The 20,468-nt window shown below is 39.5% G+C and overlaps 1 protein-coding gene across 3 annotated transcripts; it reads right to left on the bottom strand.

The window, feature by feature from the left end:
* Positions 1-394: 394 nt before the first annotated feature.
* On the bottom strand, positions 395-20,047 carry LOC122888446 (flotillin-2a). 3 transcript variants are annotated; one of them, XM_044222901.1, is made up of 11 exons: positions 19,862-20,047; positions 16,202-16,283; positions 13,088-13,178; positions 7,945-8,068; positions 6,844-6,962; positions 6,605-6,718; positions 6,346-6,465; positions 6,045-6,259; positions 5,013-5,196; positions 4,342-4,491; positions 395-3,732 (listed from the first exon to the last, which is right to left on the bottom strand). In XM_044222901.1, exons 1-11 carry the CDS (start codon positions 19,908-19,910, stop codon positions 3,682-3,684), a joined length of 1,299 nt encoding a protein of 432 aa, XP_044078836.1. In that variant the 5' UTR covers positions 19,911-20,047; the 3' UTR covers positions 395-3,681. The 3 variants fall into 3 exon arrangements, with proteins under 3 accessions (XP_044078836.1, XP_044078835.1, XP_044078837.1); XM_044222900.1 differs by lacking the exon at positions 13,088-13,178 and adding an exon at positions 12,481-12,571 and having other exon boundaries at positions 19,862-20,046; XM_044222902.1 differs by lacking the exon at positions 13,088-13,178 and having other exon boundaries at positions 19,862-19,878.
* Positions 20,048-20,468: the final 421 nt, after the last annotated feature.

Raw genomic sequence — 20,468 nt, 5'->3', positions numbered from 1 at the left:
CATTCATACTTTTGCTACTGAAGTTGTTTGGAAGTTTCTTACATACAGTACCTACAATACCTTTTATGACACAATGACAGTCCCAAAATATCAACATAGCCCTTTAATAACTGTTAGTCATACTCATTAATTATGGATAACATTTAGAGGACATGTTTTTACTGCTTTGTCACGGTCATCTCACCAGCATCCAGACCTCAGGCCAGATGACACATCTGCTCCTGCTGACCCAAAGCTTTTTATCTCTGCCTTCATGTTCATTTTGCATGAACAGTATAAAGTATATTGTATACTCATGTGCAGGCAATGAAATCTTTTCAAGCTATGTGTGTGAGAAGCCAAGTCAAGCCTTCCTAATATAAGATTCTGTAACAGACAGACAGCAAGGCCAACAGGAAGTGATATAACATTTATTATAGGGTGGCACACAACACAGAATAACATGAACACATGCTTAAAATGCCATGCTGGATCAGTTTTCCAAAGGCCAGTGTAACATGAGAAGATAAAGCTACAATATAATTTTAAGAGAGATTATAGATGTGTCCATGAGAGAGTTAAGGCATAGGTCATTGTATTTGGTATTTAAACACATTCTCCTCTAAAATGCCACTTGTAGTAGGAAGTTGCCACTCTTCCTATTAGATAATACAAATCAAGAAATTGTATTGTTTGACACACAATAATAATGGCCAAAATAATTAATGAGGTCCAGATTCCAAAGGAAAAGCTGTAAAACACTTTATATTTATCATCTAACTAGATATATATCTGTGTTCCCTTGTACATTTGCAGTACAGAATGTCATGAAGTACATCGAACAGAATAAGTGGAAAGAAATATATTCTACAAGTTAGTCTTTGACAGTAAATTCATGATAGAATATCCCTCACTACTTCCAAGTGTATGATCAATACAGTCAACAAACTGCACATTTAAGTATGAATGATTATTTAACAAAGGCACTGTGTACACAAACAAAATCTACTTTTCTAAATAACAGGCTCATTCTACTGCAAGTTATTACCCATTTTATCAAGATACCTTTGCACAGTCTGGAAACAACCACTCACAATGATTGACTGATGTGGATTAATCTGGGTCCGATATGTAAACATAATGTGACACGCCACCTTTCAAACTGTCAAATCATTCTGCAACTGTTCCATTTCTCACCTTAAATGTATTCAGAAGCTGAATCGGGTGGGTTAGTTTTGTGTTTCCAGATCAGTCCTACTGACTGCCAGGGGCTGGTGCAGCCTTTCAGTCAGGTGTAGAAAAAGTTCCATGTTGATGTCTGAATGAAGACGAAAACTGTCAATCATCTATTGTGCAGCCGACTTAAAAATGCCATTTGTCTGAATCGCCAGACCACAGTGAAGAGTAAACTGTTGGCGGGCTCTGCCAGGCTGCAGTGAATCACAGTTTGAAAATGGGACAGTGTATGCACGATCAGATGAATGATATTAGATGCTGTTAATCACTTGATACACAGCCAGGCAGTGTTTTCACCATCATTTACAGCAGGTAAAATAGTTGCAGAAAAACATTAGAACTTGGAGGGAAATGTAACAGTCATATCAAAAACAGAAACAAGATGAAATTTGCACGGAACAAACAAGCCACAAGTCTCATGTTTATTCACAGAAAATAAAGAAAATGGTGCGACTATTATAACTTCATAACAGTCAGTTGCAAAATAAAAAACTAAAACATTTAAGGTCACAGATTCTGAAAAGTGGTTAATGATCATTCACGATATGATTTACCAGAAGCAAAATACATCATTATAAAAGGGAAGCCCAACCTAACTGTGTGCACAGTAAGCAGGTCGGATTATGTGGCAAAACAACAGTTCAAATTTCTAAGAGGCAGCAACAAAAGGCTCATTTAGTTTGAAGAGTAACTCAATATAGGTTAAGATCCTGCCATCTAGAGGTTGAAACTTACAACTTGTTGCACACTGTGTCCTCACGCCACAAGTGATGATGTAACACTGAACCATCATTTTGGACATCGGCTGTCATCTCGCTTTCAATGGTTAAAACGACTGTGACAGACTACATGTAGTAAGTAGATTGACCTGATCAGCGAGCAACAAGAAAATGTACATGTTGCAGCAGGAAAAGTCAGTGATCCAACTGCTTGACATTACATTTACCAAACTGAAGACCACCCAAGCACAAACACCATGTACAGTTTTTATGACCTGTTTACATGCTTATTTTCCAACTTAATGAGTTACAGACCGACTGAACGAGACATTAAATTCCTGCTTTGTCATCACAGATATGCAACACAGTGGCAACTTTCAAGCCACAGAGGTGTACTCTTTAAAGATATAAAATATGTACACAGTCTGCAAAAGTCAACGTGCGAAACAACATCTGAGAAACACGTTACCACGTCTGAGTAGAAGGAGGACTAACAGTTCGTCTCAGGAGGAGGAAAGAGGGAGAGAAGTAACAAAATAAACTAAAGCTCAGACCCTGAACGTGTATCCATGTGCTACATGAGTAATAAAGAAATGTTCAGTAAGCCTGGCAGGCGTCCAGGCTGTCTTTTAAGGCTAATCTTTTCTAAGTATGGCTTTGTATTATGTGTTTGCTTAGCGTTATAATCTGCCTATGTGTACAAACATGCGACAAAAGTAAAGAGTAAACACTATTGTTAGTATAAGCGGATGTTATGAGAACAGGGAACAATATCTAAACATCATCCATCTATAACACAGTGATATACTCTGACATAAATCCAACTAAAGCCAAACCACTGTCCTAAGGTTTGTGTGGTGAACAGGCACTGCACATCAGAACAAGAAGACAGGCATGACAATATACCGGGAGGTAAGAATTATTGTACAAGTGATTCAAATATCACTGATATTGTAATATACTGTAAATTTTACAATCACAGTGGGTGAGGATCCATCAAGTTCTCTCTGAGTTAGAGATAAGTCTAATTAATCTATAAGAAATAGAGTTTTAAAAGCAAACAGGAAATAAAAGCTGCCTATTTCACACTGTGCTCAGTCTACTGCACGCTTCCTCACTATCTGAGCATCAGACGAATGACTGTTTAATGAAGAGGCAGGAGCTGGGACACTTTGCTCTGCTCCCGAGGTGAATAAATGTCATAACACCTGACAGGGAAGTGGTGCCCTCCAAACTTCAGGTAGCTCTTAAACAGCTCTAGAGAAGAGAACAATATTCAGATTTGACCTTTATGTTTTAGACTCTTTTCAGCATCTACTACTGAAGACAGTGGCGTTTTTCTATCTATAAATAATGTTTAACACTACCACATTTAAAGTGGTCCAACTCTGACTTTTGTCTCTCAAAAATACCCAACTCTGCTTTGGATGACTTGTAGGACTGAACAGGATTGCAGCATATAATCCTGGCTAACTAGTGGACTATGATAAGTATCAATGTGTCTAAAACAAAAACTAAAAACAATAGAAGATACATATAGTCTGCTCCTTTACAAGTAAGGCTCCAGCTTCTTTTCCTTTAGAAAATTAAAAACCTCTTAAAAATATAAAAAAAACCTCTTGGTTGGTGTCGAGTGATTCTGGTCAAAGGCAGTTGCATAAGGGGTCAGAGGTTGAAAAAACTATTTTCATGCTTGAGGCAGATATATGTTAAAGGATTCAGAGTAACAAGTCTGTGGCCTGATTGATCACATGGCTGTTTGGCACTGTGGGCTGATCATCTTCTGGAGCAGAGGGATCTGTGGATCAGAGGACAGAAGGATTAGCTGGTTTAAACAGAGAGTAATAAACACGAGTGCTGTCACACCCTCAGAAACTACAGCTAGATATTATATTCCGCTATCACAGCAATTGTCCACTTTGGAATGAAACTAGAAGAGCCATCTTTTGAAGAAAACACAGGTGACTGCAGCTGAGCATGGATGCTGATATAAAGACATGTACATTTTTTGGTCTTCTTAAGGACACATTAAAACTTCAGCACCCCCTTGTGGCCAATCATGGCTAACAACAGGCTGATGGCATTTTGGGAGAATATCTAAATCCAATTATGGCCAGTTATTTTGAGTTATGACAATTTAGAAGTATCATGTTTCTGTAATGTCAACTATAGACAGAATGCGCTCAAATTCTGCAGAATTACTCAGTATGTGCGTGCGTTGACTAAATTAGGTTGCAATTGCAACTTTTGATGGAAAGTCCCTGAAGACATGAATGATAAACCAACAGCATGGAGGCCAAGCATACAGCTGACCCTGAAGTTAACAGAGTAGGAATAAGGATGTAAGATTCACAAGATGGGTCTGATGAAATATAGGAACTCTTGCGGAGAACAGTGCCACTCTTACCTTAGTCACATCCACCCCAGTGAGGGCGTTGACGGAAACAGGGAGTTCAGCTAATAGACGGTTCACCTCTCCAGTCACGCGGCTGCCGTCTCCACTCAGGATCACAATCTCATTGGTCTTGGACAGGGGTGCAGCCACCTTACTGGCAATCTGATAAAACACAGTGAGCATCTGTTTGTTATATTCATTCTATTTCCTCTGTTTTGTCCCTTTGTTCTTCTTACCAATATGTGACTTAACTATTGGTACCAAAGTCTTCTGTCTCTAACAGATAGCTTAAACACCATGTTAAGAGTAGGGGGACAGCATTACCCTAAATGTGAAACATCTGCCATGTGTTTTAAGGAAACAAAGGGACTCTTTGGAAGTACTGACAATGGCAGATTGTTTCTCTTCCCGTGGGGTTTCTTGCTTACCAAGGACATGAAACCTGCAGTATGTTTTAATGCAGCTGATTTATAATGGACTTATAATGTGTCATATTTTCATAATGCCAACTGCCTATGATTATTATTATTTTTTTTACAGTATTTGTTTAAAGAAGACATAGAGATGACTTTGGTGCCAACCCTCTAGTGGTGAAGACACTGGGTAATCAGACCAATAAACTAAACTCCTGAAATGTTGGTGATTTTCTTTGAACCACGGGTGTATAAATGTGTACCACAGACCTTTGGTAGAGCCTCTAGGACCAAAGCTGTCTTGGCAGCCTCGCCGTACTGCTGGTAGGCTTCAGCTTTCAGCCTCATCTTCTCAGCCTCTGCCTTCCCCACCGCTTCAATGGAGGCAGCCTCTGCCTCACCGATAAAGCGGATCTTCTCTGCCTCTGCCTGCGCCGTCAGCACCTTCTTTGTCCTGGGGTAGGGTTAGAGAAGCATCAAAAGAACGGTTTAGTGTTTACTTTCATTAGCAATCAGTCATGTACTGTTTTGCAATGTGTGAAATGTGCAACTTTAGTCATTAATCTAGTATAAAAATCACAGGTAAGTTCATATATGTAATTTATGAATATATAAGTTTGACTTGAGAGGTAAGAAATAAGCATTTTTCCAACCGATTGTAACTTGAAAACACTGTTTAGCCCAGTTTTACTGCTGTGTTTATTGTGCTGATGCAAACCAACTTTAAAGGGATAGTTCGGATTTTTTGAAGTGGGGTTGTATGAGGTACTTATCCATCAGTCTGTTGCCTACAGTAGATAGGATAAGCAGACAGGAGTACCGGCACGGAAGCAAAGCAACCTACTGCTGTGGACGGGGTCAGCAGCAAAACGTATTTTAGTCACCTGAAAAAGGGCCAGTTTAAGTGTACGCTATATTTAGAATATTTTCACCGCTTTACCTTGGGTGAGTGAGGGTAAGTAAGTGATAAACTGGCAGCCACTTTGATGATGCTGTAGTTTTATGGGACTCATTTGCATGATGGTGTGTCATTCAATCCAAACAGGCTCTGCAGATGAGTAAACACCTTGAATAATGGCACAAGATGTAACATTATATCCAGCATTGGTTGTTGCTGCGTAGTTTCTCCTGTTTCAGGAATTGTGGTGAAATAAATGTCAGCAATTTAAAATAAGATAATAACACTTGAATCATGAAAATTGTTAAAACATTTGCAATGGAAACAAGTGAAATTATCCCCCCTCAAGACTTAAATGGTGATGCACTGTGCACTGAGGGGCGATCTGTGTGGGACCCACTCACTTCTGTCCCTCAGCCAGCTGCTGCATCTTGTAGGCTTCAGCCTCGGCAGGTCTCTTCACAGTGGCGATGAGCTCCTTGTCAGTGCGGACGATCTCCTTCTCCTCAATAGTGATCAGCTTCTTCCTCTGCACCACCTCGATTTCGATCTCCTCCAGACGGATCTTCTGCTGCTCTTTGGCCGCCTGCAGCTCATACGCCAGCTGAGCCTCTGCTTTCTAGAGAGGCAGGAGGTTTTATTAATACTTTACTATTATGTTTGATTGTTGACCCTATGTTAAATGTAAGCTATATAACGTGATACCTTTGTGTTCACTTCCTGATTAAAGGAAGCTTTCTGCATTTCCAGCTCTCGTTTGGAGTCGGCCATTTTTGTGTCAGCTAGGAACTTAACATCCATCATTTCTTTCTTACACTCAGCTTCCTGTAAAGTGTGCAAAAGATAATGACAGAAAGATGGATTAGGAGCAGCTCTTAGTTAAAAGCTATAAGCAATCAGAGAACAGATGTTTTTTTAATTGCTCTTGTTTGTAGTTTTAATTTCCTCTTAAAGCTCTTCTTACCCTGATGCCAGCATCTCTCTCTGCCTCTGCCACTCCGATGTCTGCATCCCTCTGTACCGCAGCTGTCTGAGTTTTGCCCAGTGAGCTCAGGTACTCCACTTTATCATATACATCCTGTCAGGAGGAAAAATAAATATGCAGGTACAATTAAATTATTCTATTTCAAATCAGAAACAGGAAATAGATGTTCAACAGATAAATACAGAATCAAGTGAACATGATGTCTCGATGTCTCACACCTTGATGGTGAAGCTGAGGATCTCGATGCCCATGCGGCCGACATCAGGTGCTGCCACCTCTCGCACCAGAGTGGCAAATTTGTCTCTGTCTTGGTAAATCTGCTCAACAGTTAGGGTGCCTAAAAGGGTGGAATCAGTGGTTAGTGACTTCCCATTCAAATAGTTACTTCTACAGTCATTATTGAACTAAAATTGAGTACACTGACAAAAATGGGCAACATGTCAAGAGAGCACAATGGCCAACTCATCTGTAACATTGTCAGATATATACATCCTCACTGTTACCCTCAGCCGTCGACAGTAATGTGCTACAATTCATGACAGCTTTTACCCTTGATGTTTTAAACACCTCCTCCTCTGATGCAGAGGAAGTTATACATTATCTGTTTGCGACTGCAATTTATTTGAATAAACAGAAGCAGCACCTGCAATTTTGTTCAATATAATTTATATCGTCTGTGTCATTCTGTCTCCCTTGTGCTCAAATTGCCCTTTCCTTGTTTGCCATATGAGTGAACTAGATTATTTTGTTGTTGTGCATGCTGATGTGCTTTATAATATTACACACCTGTTGAGCACACTATGTATTCAAGTCAACAATATTTTACCAGAATGGAAATGAAACTGGGGCAAGCTGAGTCAGTGACTAAACCTGCCTCTTGGCCATTTTACTCCACAACCACCTTTCTGTTAAAACTGCTTCACACAGCCCCAATCATGGTGAGGTTCTTACTTCATACTAAACAAAACAGGCTTAAACTAATTCAAAAATAACAACACGGCCACAAAAACTATCTACATTTAGGATCCAGAATCATGATAATTACAGCCATTTACAATCTTCTGGTAGCAACAAATGTTCATGCTGCAATCAGTCATTCACCGGTGGCTTATCTTGCTACATGTTTTGACTCAAAGATGTTGCCAAAATAAAAATTAAAAGCTATCTTGTCTGTGTCCCCCTTAATCCCTCTTCTTCTCTACTTTCCTAGAATATAAGCAAAGATTTAAAAACTACTTGGACTGTCCACATTTTTTGGAAAAAAACTAAATAAAACAAAAACTCAAGCAGTGACAATGCAGTTTTGAGGGACTACCCACCAAGGATGGCACGCAGGTGACCCTCGAGGGTCTGCAGGATGACACTCTTGATCTCCACGACTGACTTCCCCAGGAACTGTTCGCAGGCGTAACCCAACAGTTCATTTTCTGTCATCACCTTCACCTGGTGCCAATGTGGACAAAGATCGTCAGCTGAACACACATCCACAAATACAGGCACACATGCAAGCATGACAGATAGTAGCTTTTGTGGTATCATCCAACAATCATTTTCTATCTGATCAATTACCACACATTCTTTTCACTGCATCAAACTTATGATCATGCATCATTGCTATCGATGTGGCTAAAACACTGTAAACTTTGGCGAACTGCTTCAATTCTTACTCATACAGGAAAAAGGACTATAAACACATTACTAAATCGACAGCTGGGGCAGCACAGCAGGTGCTGGGGATGGAGGGATGCATAAACTCAGGGCTGAGCACTGTAATTGTAAACTTGTATACAGTCACCTTGCCTGATTAGACAAGGGTTTAGAAAATATTGGCCAATACTGACATGGAGTAAATTCTATATGGCCAGATAATTAATAATCAATTACCAGTTCATGTTCAAGTTCTGCTGAGTTTATGTTTCACAAAAAACAAATCTGCATGTGCAAAATTATATCCCAATGCTTTTTAATTTTTATATTTTCAATACAACATACTAGCTATTCATGTACTGAGCATCATTTTAGGTTAATCTTTGGATAGGGATTTTTTCCCTTATCTCATAAATTATCATAACATAGTGACTGTAGTCACACTGTTTGTGTGCCTGGACTTTAATAGTGCAGACAGCTGCATACTTGTATCTAATCTGTGGCCTTCACATCAATTAGATGCTTTACATCTGTAATCAATATGAGAAGATGCAGACATAAATTCGACCTCCAACCCGTTCCTTTTGGGCTTATGATGACAAGCAAAGCATGTAGCATACCTGTAATGAAAACACTACTCTTAAACTTCTTGATGCACGAGGATTCCCTGTTATCAAAGTTCTACTTTCCAGTGATAATTACACTGAAGAAAATCCCAACATCTAAGATAGATTCATGGCCAATCACAATTCAGCAATCTACTGTATGTTCCTGTTACAAGGTCAAAAAACAATTAACAGGATCATTTACAAGTGAAGGAATTAAATGAGGAAAAAGAAACATTATTGGGATAATTCACAATAAAATTAAACAAACGGAAAATCAATGGCAATGATCTGAGGTTTACAAGATAAACACAAGGGCAATCAGTGATAGTAAGAGAGGTCACTTATACAGTCATGAAATAAAAAAGGTTTGGGGTGATGTTGTACTCCACTGGAGCTGTAAGAAAAGAGAGAGTGAGCTGGGTCCTTAGGCGAGAGGTCTGCACATGGTTTTGTTTTGCAACATGCACTCCTACCACGAATGAGGGCAAAACAAAGTCAGGGAAGATGGACGTCGTTCCAAGGAAACACATGTCTGAAAACAGAAAAGGCTGCAAGCCAGCAACACAATCACACACAGGACAGGTCAAACAGACAGCAGGGGAAGCCGTTCTGCGTGCAATGACAATCTCTTGCCCTTAACTCATGACCACCCCATCTCCCTCTTGACATAACCCTTCTTCCTACTTCCTACACACCCACAGCTCCTTCAAGATTCAGGAAATGCAGGAAATGTGATAGAAAAAGAATGCCGTCCAAACTTTTCTTGAGATCTATTTCCTCAACTCATGTTGAAAACATGCCAGAAAACTTTTTTTTTTTTTTTTTTTTTTAAAAAGGTGATAGATTTGTCAGACCCTTCAATTGGTTTTACTGCCAACTGACCAGTAGGCTGTCAAAGTAGACAAAAATACTCTTACTGAAAGTCGCATGGCAAAATGTGATTGAAATATCCAATTGGCATAGTGAAGTTAAAACAATATCCTAGATTTATGGAGGACTGGAACTGCCAAAATCAAAAATAAATAAATTACTCAATGAATAAATTAATATGCCATTAAATGCACCAAAAATAATATTAAAATTAAAGTACAGATTTAAGTATTTTATAAAATGTGACACAAATGATTATTTCTGTTTTAATTTGCTTCTGTATATATTTGTATCAACTCCCCTATTTATTTACGTTCCCATTTTATTTATTAATTTATTCATTCATTTTAATATATTTATTATGTATGTATTATTTTCCCTTTACATTTTTCCTCCATTTATTTCCCCAAACAGTATTTATTTCTGTCTTGTCTTTACATTTCTTTATGCATTTCTGTTTCATTATGCAAATGAGGGGGGCTGTGTGTCATGGGGTTAACTTTTCACCTATTGGTTGATCGACATCAGAGTGCATAGATTGACTATACATGCCATGCTGCCACAACAGTGGCCTCTGGCCACTGAGGGACAGTCGGCTCACAGCTATCATACCGAGGAGATTTACAGCTGGCTCCGATCAGACTCTGATCTGGATCATATTTTCTGGAAAAAATATTTTCTGGTTTTCCCTCTGATGTCCTCCGGCTGCTCTGCCTCAACTGTCTGTGATTTACAGAGTTTACTGATGAACGGATAGCTTCACTTGTTGCGAAAGTAGCTTTCGACTCCGGTCCTCCATATAGATTAACATACTGCTCTGGTTTCCTTTAAATTAACTGCTGGGTGCCTCCCTCTTAGTGTAAACATATGTCTCTTTAATTTAAGAAGGACACACAACTCCTGTTGCCATGGGACACACGCTCCACAATGGCTTTGGCTTAAGTTGGACCAATCAAACAGTGGCATGATGAGCCTCTCTGTGAAGCGTGAGAGTGAGGGGCTGTTCAGCTCTTAACAGTGGGGTCATTGCCAGCATGCAAGTAGGAAAACACAGAAGAGAGGAGCATTGGCATGACCACGGCCAAAATACAGAACTGATAATGAGGCATCTTCTTTCAAACACAAAATGAAATACTGGCATGCGGACAAAAAAAGGCAAATGAATAAGAGCAGAATATAATTTGCAAATGGAAATGCAGAAAATAGTGGTATATTATGTTACAAGTTCTTAAAGAGAAAAATCCACCTTAAAAAAGATTTCATTTTTTAGAATTCAGTCAACCCTTATTTACAAGAACATATTTCCTCAAGATGAGGCAAAACAAGATATCCATGACTGTTGTGACCTGTAGCCAGTCATTTGAGCAGAACGTCCAAGATGAGGGGCAGCTGTCAAGAGGTAAGGATTCGGTTTGTTGTTCAAAGTCACTTCAACTGGATTTATAACTGGCGCAAGGGGTTAACAGTCCCATCGTAGACAGTCCCATAGATGTATTGCAAATGATCAGGCCGTATCATGCTTTAATTATATTTCCCACAGTATTGTTTACTTTCTGTCATTCCCTTTGTTATAGAGAAAGATTGGCTATTACTGAATTAGGAGACTATTTCCATGCAATCACCGTGTTTACCTTCTTTCATTGTCTGCGATAGAGAACCCAAGCTGACCAATCACAGTTCTTGCAGCCTCCACGACCACGTGGTATCTCTGTAGTTATGGTGTAGCCTACGCCATTGCTACATCTACTATAGCAGAACCCCCCCCCCCAGTCTCAAGCTTGTGCAGAATGCTAGTGACCAAGAGAAAAGACCACATTACTACAATCCTTGCTAAGGTTTGGCTGCTGGTTTTTAAAGCTTTGCATGGTCATGCTCCTGCTTTATATCTATGATTTGTTGAGTCCCCTGAATGTTTGAAAGTTTTTTGTTTTTTTCACTATTGTATTTTAGTTTGCTTGTAATAATTTGCTCCTGTTATCTGTGTTTTTATCCTATACAGAATTTTGAAGAACTTTGTAATAAGAAATCAAAATAAAAGAATATCATTATTATGTATTTAGTGTCCCTGTCTTTATGCTGCTAACTTTTATTGTGTATGCCTAGTTACCCAAATGGATTGTGGAGTAGATATATAGTGAATTCTATTTCAAGGTGGATTTTTTTCTTTCTTAAAGTTGTCGCCCGAAAAAAAATAATTTCATTTTGGCTCTGAACAGGACCAAATAACAGACACAAAAAAAAACAAAAAAAACCCCACTGAGATTGACACTAAAATGCACATCAGGCTCTACACAAACCTCTTCTTCTGTCACACTGGGACCAAGTTCAGACTGAAAATAACACTGTCAACAAAATGCAAGGGGGTACATTGGTGTGTATGTGTCTGTGCTGCTACAGGAAAATCCAGTTTGAAGGCTTATCAGACATATAGTGTTGACACAGTGCTACTGTCAGTCTGAATGCAGGCTTGGTCAGATAAGTTTAACTAGATGTCTTCTGCCCAGATATGAAAGTAAATTATGCAGACAACAATTTGACCCAGCATCTATTTTAGTGTCTTATTTAAAAATACAGGTGTGCATCTTAACTTGAGCCCTCTGTATGAAATACCACCTCTGCTGTGATTATGGGGTGATGCTAGAGAAAAGGAGGGTGGGGTGGGGGGTAGGGGGAAGATGTGTGGGATAGTGGAGTCTGAACTGGCATTCCCAGAAAAGTGTGGTGATTTACCTGAGCCACCCCAGTGACAGTAATAGCTACACCCTCCGCTGTCTCTACATCCTCACACTTGGGCTGCAGGGTCATAATCTCAAGCGTTATCCTGTGAAGAATGTGGAAAAATATAAAACAAAAATTGACATGTTCGGAGGGAAAGCAAATGAAGGGAAGGGCCAGTAACACGAGGGAAAAACAGGACAAAGTGAAACCATTCACCCAAGGACTCCAGATCACTAACAACGGAGCAAAATGAAATGCTATCCAGATTCAAACCTTGTAGGATTGTCTTAATTGTTTTCAAATGCAGTTTTATTCAAATAACTCAATTTGTGTTTTGCATAAGATTCCTCAAATCCTCTTTTTAGCCAGTTCTATAGCCTCCATTTATTGACCCCGTTGCCAAAAGTGACTCAGAGTTCAGCTTTGTGGTGAAGCCCATGTTAGTGACAGCTGATTGTCTCCCTTCCACTGCCGAAGGAAAAAAAAGCCATAAAGATGAGAAAAACAAACACACATAGACAACGTTAGCTTGTTAGTTGAACAATTTTCCTGGGTCTTCCTTTGGTCTCGAGCACCAGCCACTGCTTTTTTTTTTTTTCGGTCTTTTGAAATGCATTACCTGAGCCACCCCTGTCACATCCAGGGGAACACCCTCCGAAGTTTCGATATTCTCACAGCGACAGAGGATGGTCATAACCTCCAGAGACATTCTACGCAGGCAGGCAGGCAGGTGGGAATAGCAGAGGCAAAACAGTAAGTTGGACAACAGCTGTTAGGAATGTCAGTAACCAAGGTCAAGAGAAAGAGGGAGGAGGGAGGGGGTAAAAGACACAAGCTGACCTCCTGTTTTAGCCCCGAAGGCTGTTTCATGTATGATGTGGTGCTGGTAACACAGCTACAACAGAGCTTCTCTTGTCTCTGTCTGTTAATAAATGTTTAAATAAACTGGGACAAAAAGTAAGAACCATAGATGAAAACTCAAGTCAGTGCTGACAGGATTCTTGATCCCAGCGCCTCTCCAAGATTACATTTGTATGGAGATTACAAAGGAATGTCCTCAATCATTATCCTCCACTTCAATACTAGTCCAGCTGGACTGTGTATGTGAGATTATGTTTCAGAGCTGTTCTTTAATATAAATACTGCCTTGGATTCATTATTGTCGGAGTCAAAGACATGGGAGGCTGATTGCAGCAACACTTGGAAGAGGAGACTCTCTGGTTAACAGCTCCACCTCCCACTTCTTTCCAGAAGAACTGGATCAATGAGTCACAGGGCTGGACATTAACATGATTACTGCATCACGAGCGGGAATCCACACTGCCCCCTGCCCCCGTTTTTATAATGCTGTCCAGCTACTAGCGTATGCACACAGGGCTTTTAGCTGAAGCGGTCACTACTCTGGAGAGGAGCAAGAACATCTCTCCTGTTTTTAAATCATCCAAGAAAGAATCTGAAATGTTGACAGAATAAAAAACAGATGAGAAAGGATTCCTGGGACAGCCTGTCTCTAAATGGGGATTTATAAATCCAGCCATGCATCAACTTTATTTTATTGTCGAGGTCTGCCATTACGTTTCCTAGCAACTAAAGACAAAGAGCGGCACTTAACGGGAAATGGGTAACCTGAAGGAGACACACTAGGGCTGAGACAGGGTAAGATCGACACCAGACAAAGCAAAGCAGGTTAGCAAAGTAGAAACAAAGAGGCAGGTTTTGTAACAGCTAGATGTTTTGAAAAAATGTTTTAAGAACACCTCACGCAATTAAGGCAATTAAGTGAAAATTAAATACACTTTTGGGCTGTTCAGTCTAAATTTGTGATCACTAAGACATGAAACAGTGTCACCATAAGCGGGCCACATGACCCAGACTCTGTAGACAGTTTCATTGCCAACAAAAGCTGCTTCGCAGACATTAAATCAGTGACTTTGAACCCAGTGCCACAACTCTGAGATTTTACACATTTTAGAGTAGGTAGCTTTAAGCTTTACGGTAGATTAAAGGTCAAACAAGCAGTTTGCGAGTCCACAAAGTCTGTTTGTTTCAGCTGCAGGTTTTGTCTCTTGATTAGGACTAGACTCGAGTAAGATCAGACTAACAATTTTGTTTTCTGGTTTTAAGCTCTGGCAGAGAAACAAAGTCCAGATACCATTTGTTTGTTTATTATCAATTGAATAACAAAAAGAAATTAATTTTCAGTTTCTTGTAACTTTTTTGCTTCAGTGTCAGTGGGTCAGAATGAGTGCTCAGCAAACTACAAGGCTAACAGTTATTTTTTGTATAGTTTTGTAAATATTTTGTTTGTAACTTTTCCTTTATGTACCATCTGTTTATCTTTCCAGCATTTTCTCAGAAGCTGGTTTGTTGGAGCTGCATTAGCAAAGCAGCGGACAATGTTGAGCCGCTGTGTTTACACATTTAGTAAACATCAGTTTTTAATATTGATGGTGTTTGCCTCAATTCATAAATAAACTGTTTATTCTTCACTGAACTGTATAAGGATAGGAATGAGAATTCATCAGTTCTTCTGAATATAAAATAACCTTTTCAGGTTTTACAAAGCTAAACTTAAAATATTGACATTCTTAATACCTACCTATGAACATTTTCAAAATGAAAAAAATAAATCAAAACATTTAAGAATAACAAGTTGTGTTTTAAGTTTAAATCTGGGCATTATTCTTTATTTATCTTATTGTCAACAAATCCCATGACAATAATTAGATTGTGCATTTGTTGGGAACTATTTTCAGCTGTAGATTAATATGCATTTGGTATCCTAGAGAGTATTTATAGCACCAGGACGATGTATATGTGACTGACTACAGTGCCCATGCTCATCATTATAAAGGAACGTGTCATCCAGTGCAACAGTGTGGCTCATTGATGTGTTTTTAATGATTTTTTAACAACAATGGAGCTCTATGGCACAGAGGAATAAGCTACATGTATATCAGGCTTTGACTACACACAATACTTATTAGTAGGATTAATTCATTGTTGGCTTGTTCTTGTCATTGGATTTGTTGACAATGAGAAAAACATAGAAGTTGTGTGACGATGACACATGGCCTGAGGCTGGTCCTAGAGAAAAGCTCATGGAGTGTCCAAAATGGAAAGACATTAGCTGTCAAGGAGCATGAATGTGCTCAATAAATGTAATGACAAACTGCTCAATAGATTTTGAAATATCTTGTTCCACACATTGAACATTCTGGCCTAATGATGGCCTTAGAAGAAAGGACATTAGGAAACATCTTCTGGGGAAATTTGACCACTAGTTGTACAGATATCTCCCCCTGGACCAAATGGATGGACAGACAAACAGAAATCCCATTACACCCCTCCCCCAATAGCGGGCCACAAAGGAGAAATATTCATTAGTATGGGAAGTCTTATTGGTCAGTAATGCAAATGTAAAAAATATTTTGAAATGTTTTGCATATTGTAGTAAAGAGATATATTTGTGCACATTGTACTACAAGCCAAGTTTTTCTTTCATATTATGTGTAAGGGCCTGTTTATTCTTTATTGTGCTTAAGATGCCTCCAGGGTAAAAGAATCTGTTATTGAATGGAGACCTGTGAACCTGTTGTGTTGACCTGCAGATACCCTGCTCTTAAAAGCTTCCTTCCTGAGTCTGTGAGCACTGTGCCATCTAAGAATGGCTCCCTCTAAAAGGACATTTAAGCATTTTCTTTGGTTTGGAGCCAGAGCAGACAGGTCTTACCTCTGGATGTCAGAGATTAGCCACCAGGCCCAAGACCAGCCTCCCACAACATATGTCTTCTGATCTGAGCCACAGCAGCCACCTTTGGAATAACACAGATAAAATGGACGTCACATGGTTATAATCAACAAAAGGAAAAAAAAAAAAACTGTAGTAGCATCAGTTAAACAGTCAGAGAAAAAAAAAAAGAAAGAAAAAAAAACCAAGTGACCAGCTCAAACGCAGTAGGCTAGCCCATGACTAACTAACTAGGCCCACAACTTTACTGTTTTGGTTCACTGCTCTCACAGCTATTTTCACACAGTTAGAGACTAGCTGGTGAACACAGTGGAGCATTTAGCAACTAAAGAGCCAGATATTTCCCTCAGGAGTTGGTGGAGATGACAGCAGATATCCAATACAGAGCTATGAGAGTGAATATTTGCCAGGTGGACAGAACATGTCTCAAAATGAATGCTAATGTTGTTCCACAACTACTGGATGTATAAACACACAACTATTTACTAACAAGTGTACCATATTAACTTAGGCAAGGCTATTTTATTTATACAGCACGCTTCTCCCTAGTGGACAAAAATATCACCCATAACAGCTACAAAAACCATAACTTAAAATAGTCTGTGTGCAGTTGATTTAACTCATCTACATGATGCATGCATGTACACAAAGCTCTTGAATTCATACAACAGTTCAATGGAAGGAATACATTTCTAATAAACACATAGAATACATAGTCCTATATGGAACTGTAGCAGCAGATTTGGTTTCAAACCAAGTAGCATAGAGGTATTGAGAAAGATAGAGACCAGATCAGACAGTGACCCAGTTTTCATATTTGTGGTTTCTTATGCAGATGATCATGTGGCGTTCAGCAAATCATAAAAACACGCACCACTCCATCTTCCAACCACAGCCCCCACAATGTTTATTCCTCTGGTGTTACACTAGGAACATTCACTTCGTCTCTGCTTTCACTTTCAGTCTCTTTTGATGTAACTTCGCTCCCACTCACACACTGGTAGTTTATTGTGATCTACTGTGTCACAACAGCAAGACACACCTGTGTGTTCTCAATGTAAATGCTTCATTCTTATTGACCCACTCATTCGATGTTCTTCTTTACTTAGAAGTCAATCAGCCTTGTTAAATGCCATGTGCACTTGGCACAGCATGTGGTTTATGTGATTTAGTGCTAACCATTTATCCAACTTATACATCGTAATAAACTGTGCTGACCAGGCTCATATACAAATTAACACCTGAAACAAACCCCCTTTTCTGCACAATACACTACACACACTAATTTAACTGCAAGCAGAACACAGCAGAAACATCCAAATTCAAAATCCCACGTGTCATTACCCTCCCAAACACTGTATAAATTATAGCAACAATAGTTTTAAAGTGAATGTGAGATCATTCCAGATGAGATGCAAGTTAAGCAACACATATTGGTCCCACTCACTGGCCCCAGTCTAACAGTTTAATCTGGAGTGTTTAGTGTGACATTCCCAGCTGTCACATGGTATGGGGTGAGGGCTGAACTATCTTCATACACACCATTTTAGCCCCAGTGGCTCCTAGCTACGTGTCGGTCGCAAACAGGCACACTATTAAATGAACAAGGGGAGCTGGCTCCCGTCTGAGAGCTGGACCCCCCCCCCCTCCTCGCAGAAAATGAAATGCATGACAACAAACAAATGACACTTATATCAAATTAAATTGAAATATAGGGCTTCTGTATGTGTCAGTATAGAGCTGTGTAATTATTTATTAACCATACTATTTTATTAGAAGGCTCTTATTTTTGTTGTACAACTAGGATAGTTACTCTTGATATATCCCACTTTTTAACCATCAGTATGACAGAATATTTCAGTGTATTGCAGACGAAGAATCTTGCGTATTTATTTCTTGCAACAGATAAGAAAAGTAACTTAGGCAGTGACCAGCAGAAGTGATACTAAATGAAGAGCCGTTTGGGAGCCAAAAGTGCCGGCTCTCGAAAAGGAACGGAGCCATAAGATCCAGCTCCCTTCACAGAGCCATACTTCCCATCACTAGTCGCTCCACCTGCATAAACGAGATTCCTGACTGCATTGCACAGTGGAGGGAGGAGGGGCTCCATGCGAATGAATGAGAATTTACACAAGCTAAATAAATCCTGTCATCAACTTCAGTCTTCTTGATGCAGGGTAGGGCAAGCCTTTACTCACAGCACGCACGATAAGGCAGTGGTATTTCACATTTTGCCTTTCACAATAGGCCAAAAAAGGAAATTCTGCTTTGGCACTCAAACTCCTAAAAATAAAGAGTAATTTCTTTTTACATTTGAGAAATTAATCTATCGTGGAATCAGGATGTGCAGCTTACGCTCACTCACTGTTCCTCTATGTGGTCACTGACACGCTCTTAAAAGTTTGTTCACAATGGAAAATCCCTATCCTATTTCTCTTTTTTTGTTCATCACAAGTGAATAAGACAGGAAAATTGCCCCAACAGGCTCAGTTACAGAAGCGTGCTGAGTATGTCTTATGCAATACACTGCCAAACCACATTTATAAACTAAGGCAAGATTAACAGAGACAAAGGTCAGTAATTACTATAAATGGGGCCTGAGGTCCACCAGGGATCCATATGAGGTCAATAGAGAATGCAGCAACATGACAAATAATTCAGATTTTACTATTACTTGACAACACAGAAAGTGGTGACACAGTATAGAATGAGTGTCAGAGATTTGACTCTCAGCTGTTGGTTTCCTTAAACATTACAGATAATTTCGAATAAAAGAAAACCCTATGCCAATGTGTGGGTCTTGGGTGTCCTGTGTCAAGTGTATTAACATCATCTGACGGTGTGTGGAACCAGGGGAGTATATCAGCGGAATTGAATTAGCCTAATTTAGCTATATCCCTTCTGCAGCAGAGAGCCATCATATCCTACCACCACTGTTCAAGAAAAAGACCTACAATAAACTCATTAGCCCAGCTTCCCTACATCTCAATTCCTAGAGTTAGACCTATAATGGTCTAACTTAGTAAAATGCCCAAGTGAAAGCAATCGTTACACTTCGAAACCAAAATAAGAACAGATGCCAAACCAACACCAATTTAATCCCAGCCACTAAAACGTAGAGAGGACACTTGAACACGCATTACGGCGATGACATTTTAGAAGAAACGACTGAAACAGAGAAAACAGGTGGATTTATTATGAGAAATATTTCTGAGGAGAAACGCATAAACGTTGGTACGATACGGTGGATTTTGTGGCTCTTCTCTCAGTTGCCATTGAAAGCCAAAAAACAACATATTTTTCCAGATACATAAACATTTATCAACCTTTGTGGGGGGAAAATAAGGAAATTAGCCTTTTTTTCTTTCGGGGTTGGGGTGGACCTGTCAACGGCTGGCTAAAGTAACGTGACATCGAACGGTTAGGTGGCTTACTGTACGTTAACGCTACACGTAATGTTAACGTTAGCTTCTGACGTACTATAATACATACATGCGTTACACTCCGAACAAAGGTTAGGAGAGTTATTATTAGAGTTAAATTATTTTTCAGGTTATTCTCTATAAGCACTTCATGGAGCCTGACGTGCCAGGAAGGAGCCCAACGAGCTAAAACACATCGTCCAAAAAGCGTTAACGTTACCTGAAACCACAAGGGCCTCATTTGGTCCAACGGTGTGGCAGTTTCCCATTTTACCGACAGAAAAAACACGTATTCAAACCCACTCGACGCATACAACACTAACTTGGCTTATCAACACTGTTTTTTTCCACCAACTCTCAATTATCGATGTTTTTTTCCAATGGAGAGTCGAGCAATGGGTGCGTCACGTCGACTATAATAAGATGTTACGCTTCCGTCTATGACTTTCAAAATAAAAGTAATGTTGACGAACACGTGTTGAATTGATCGTTTTGATTTTATTTTGAAGGTCCCATTAGCACACTTCAGTCATTGTTTTGCTGCCACTTGACTCAGCTGATCAGACACGCCTCCCCTCTATTCTGCCCCTCCTCCACAGCAGAGGGATACTACATCATAATAATGAAATAGGCGTGGTTGTTTAAATTTCCTCTCACGTAATTTAAGTAACCTAAACAAGAATAAGAGTAATTTTCCTTAAGAGAGACATGTGTTTGTGGTACTCAGCATTGTGTTTATTTATGTCCTTCGGTATCATGGTCATAGATTGCTTTGATAGCTACAGTTTTAATATCTCTGTGAAATCTATCACGGGTTGCAAGGACAC

The sequence above is a fragment of the Siniperca chuatsi genome, linkage group LG14 (assembly GCF_020085105.1).
Source record: "Siniperca chuatsi isolate FFG_IHB_CAS linkage group LG14, ASM2008510v1, whole genome shotgun sequence".
NCBI classification, from domain to species: Eukaryota; Metazoa; Chordata; class Actinopteri; order Centrarchiformes; family Sinipercidae; genus Siniperca; species Siniperca chuatsi.
Note: the sequence above shows the minus strand (reverse complement) of the source record. Positions and strands in the feature narration are given on the sequence as shown.

Coding starts and splice junctions, on each gene's coding strand:
- LOC122888446 (XM_044222901.1), bottom strand. CDS start 19,910: ATGGGAAACTGCCACACCGTTGGACCAAATGAGGCCCTTGTGGTTTCA. Junction 6,963..7,944: donor TCACCTGCGTGCCATCCTTG/GTGGGTAGTCCC, acceptor CCACCCTTTTAG/GCACCCTAACTGTTGAGCAG. Junction 6,466..6,604: donor AGAGAGATGCTGGCATCAGG/GTAAGAAGAGCT, acceptor CACACTTTACAG/GAAGCTGAGTGTAAGAAAGA.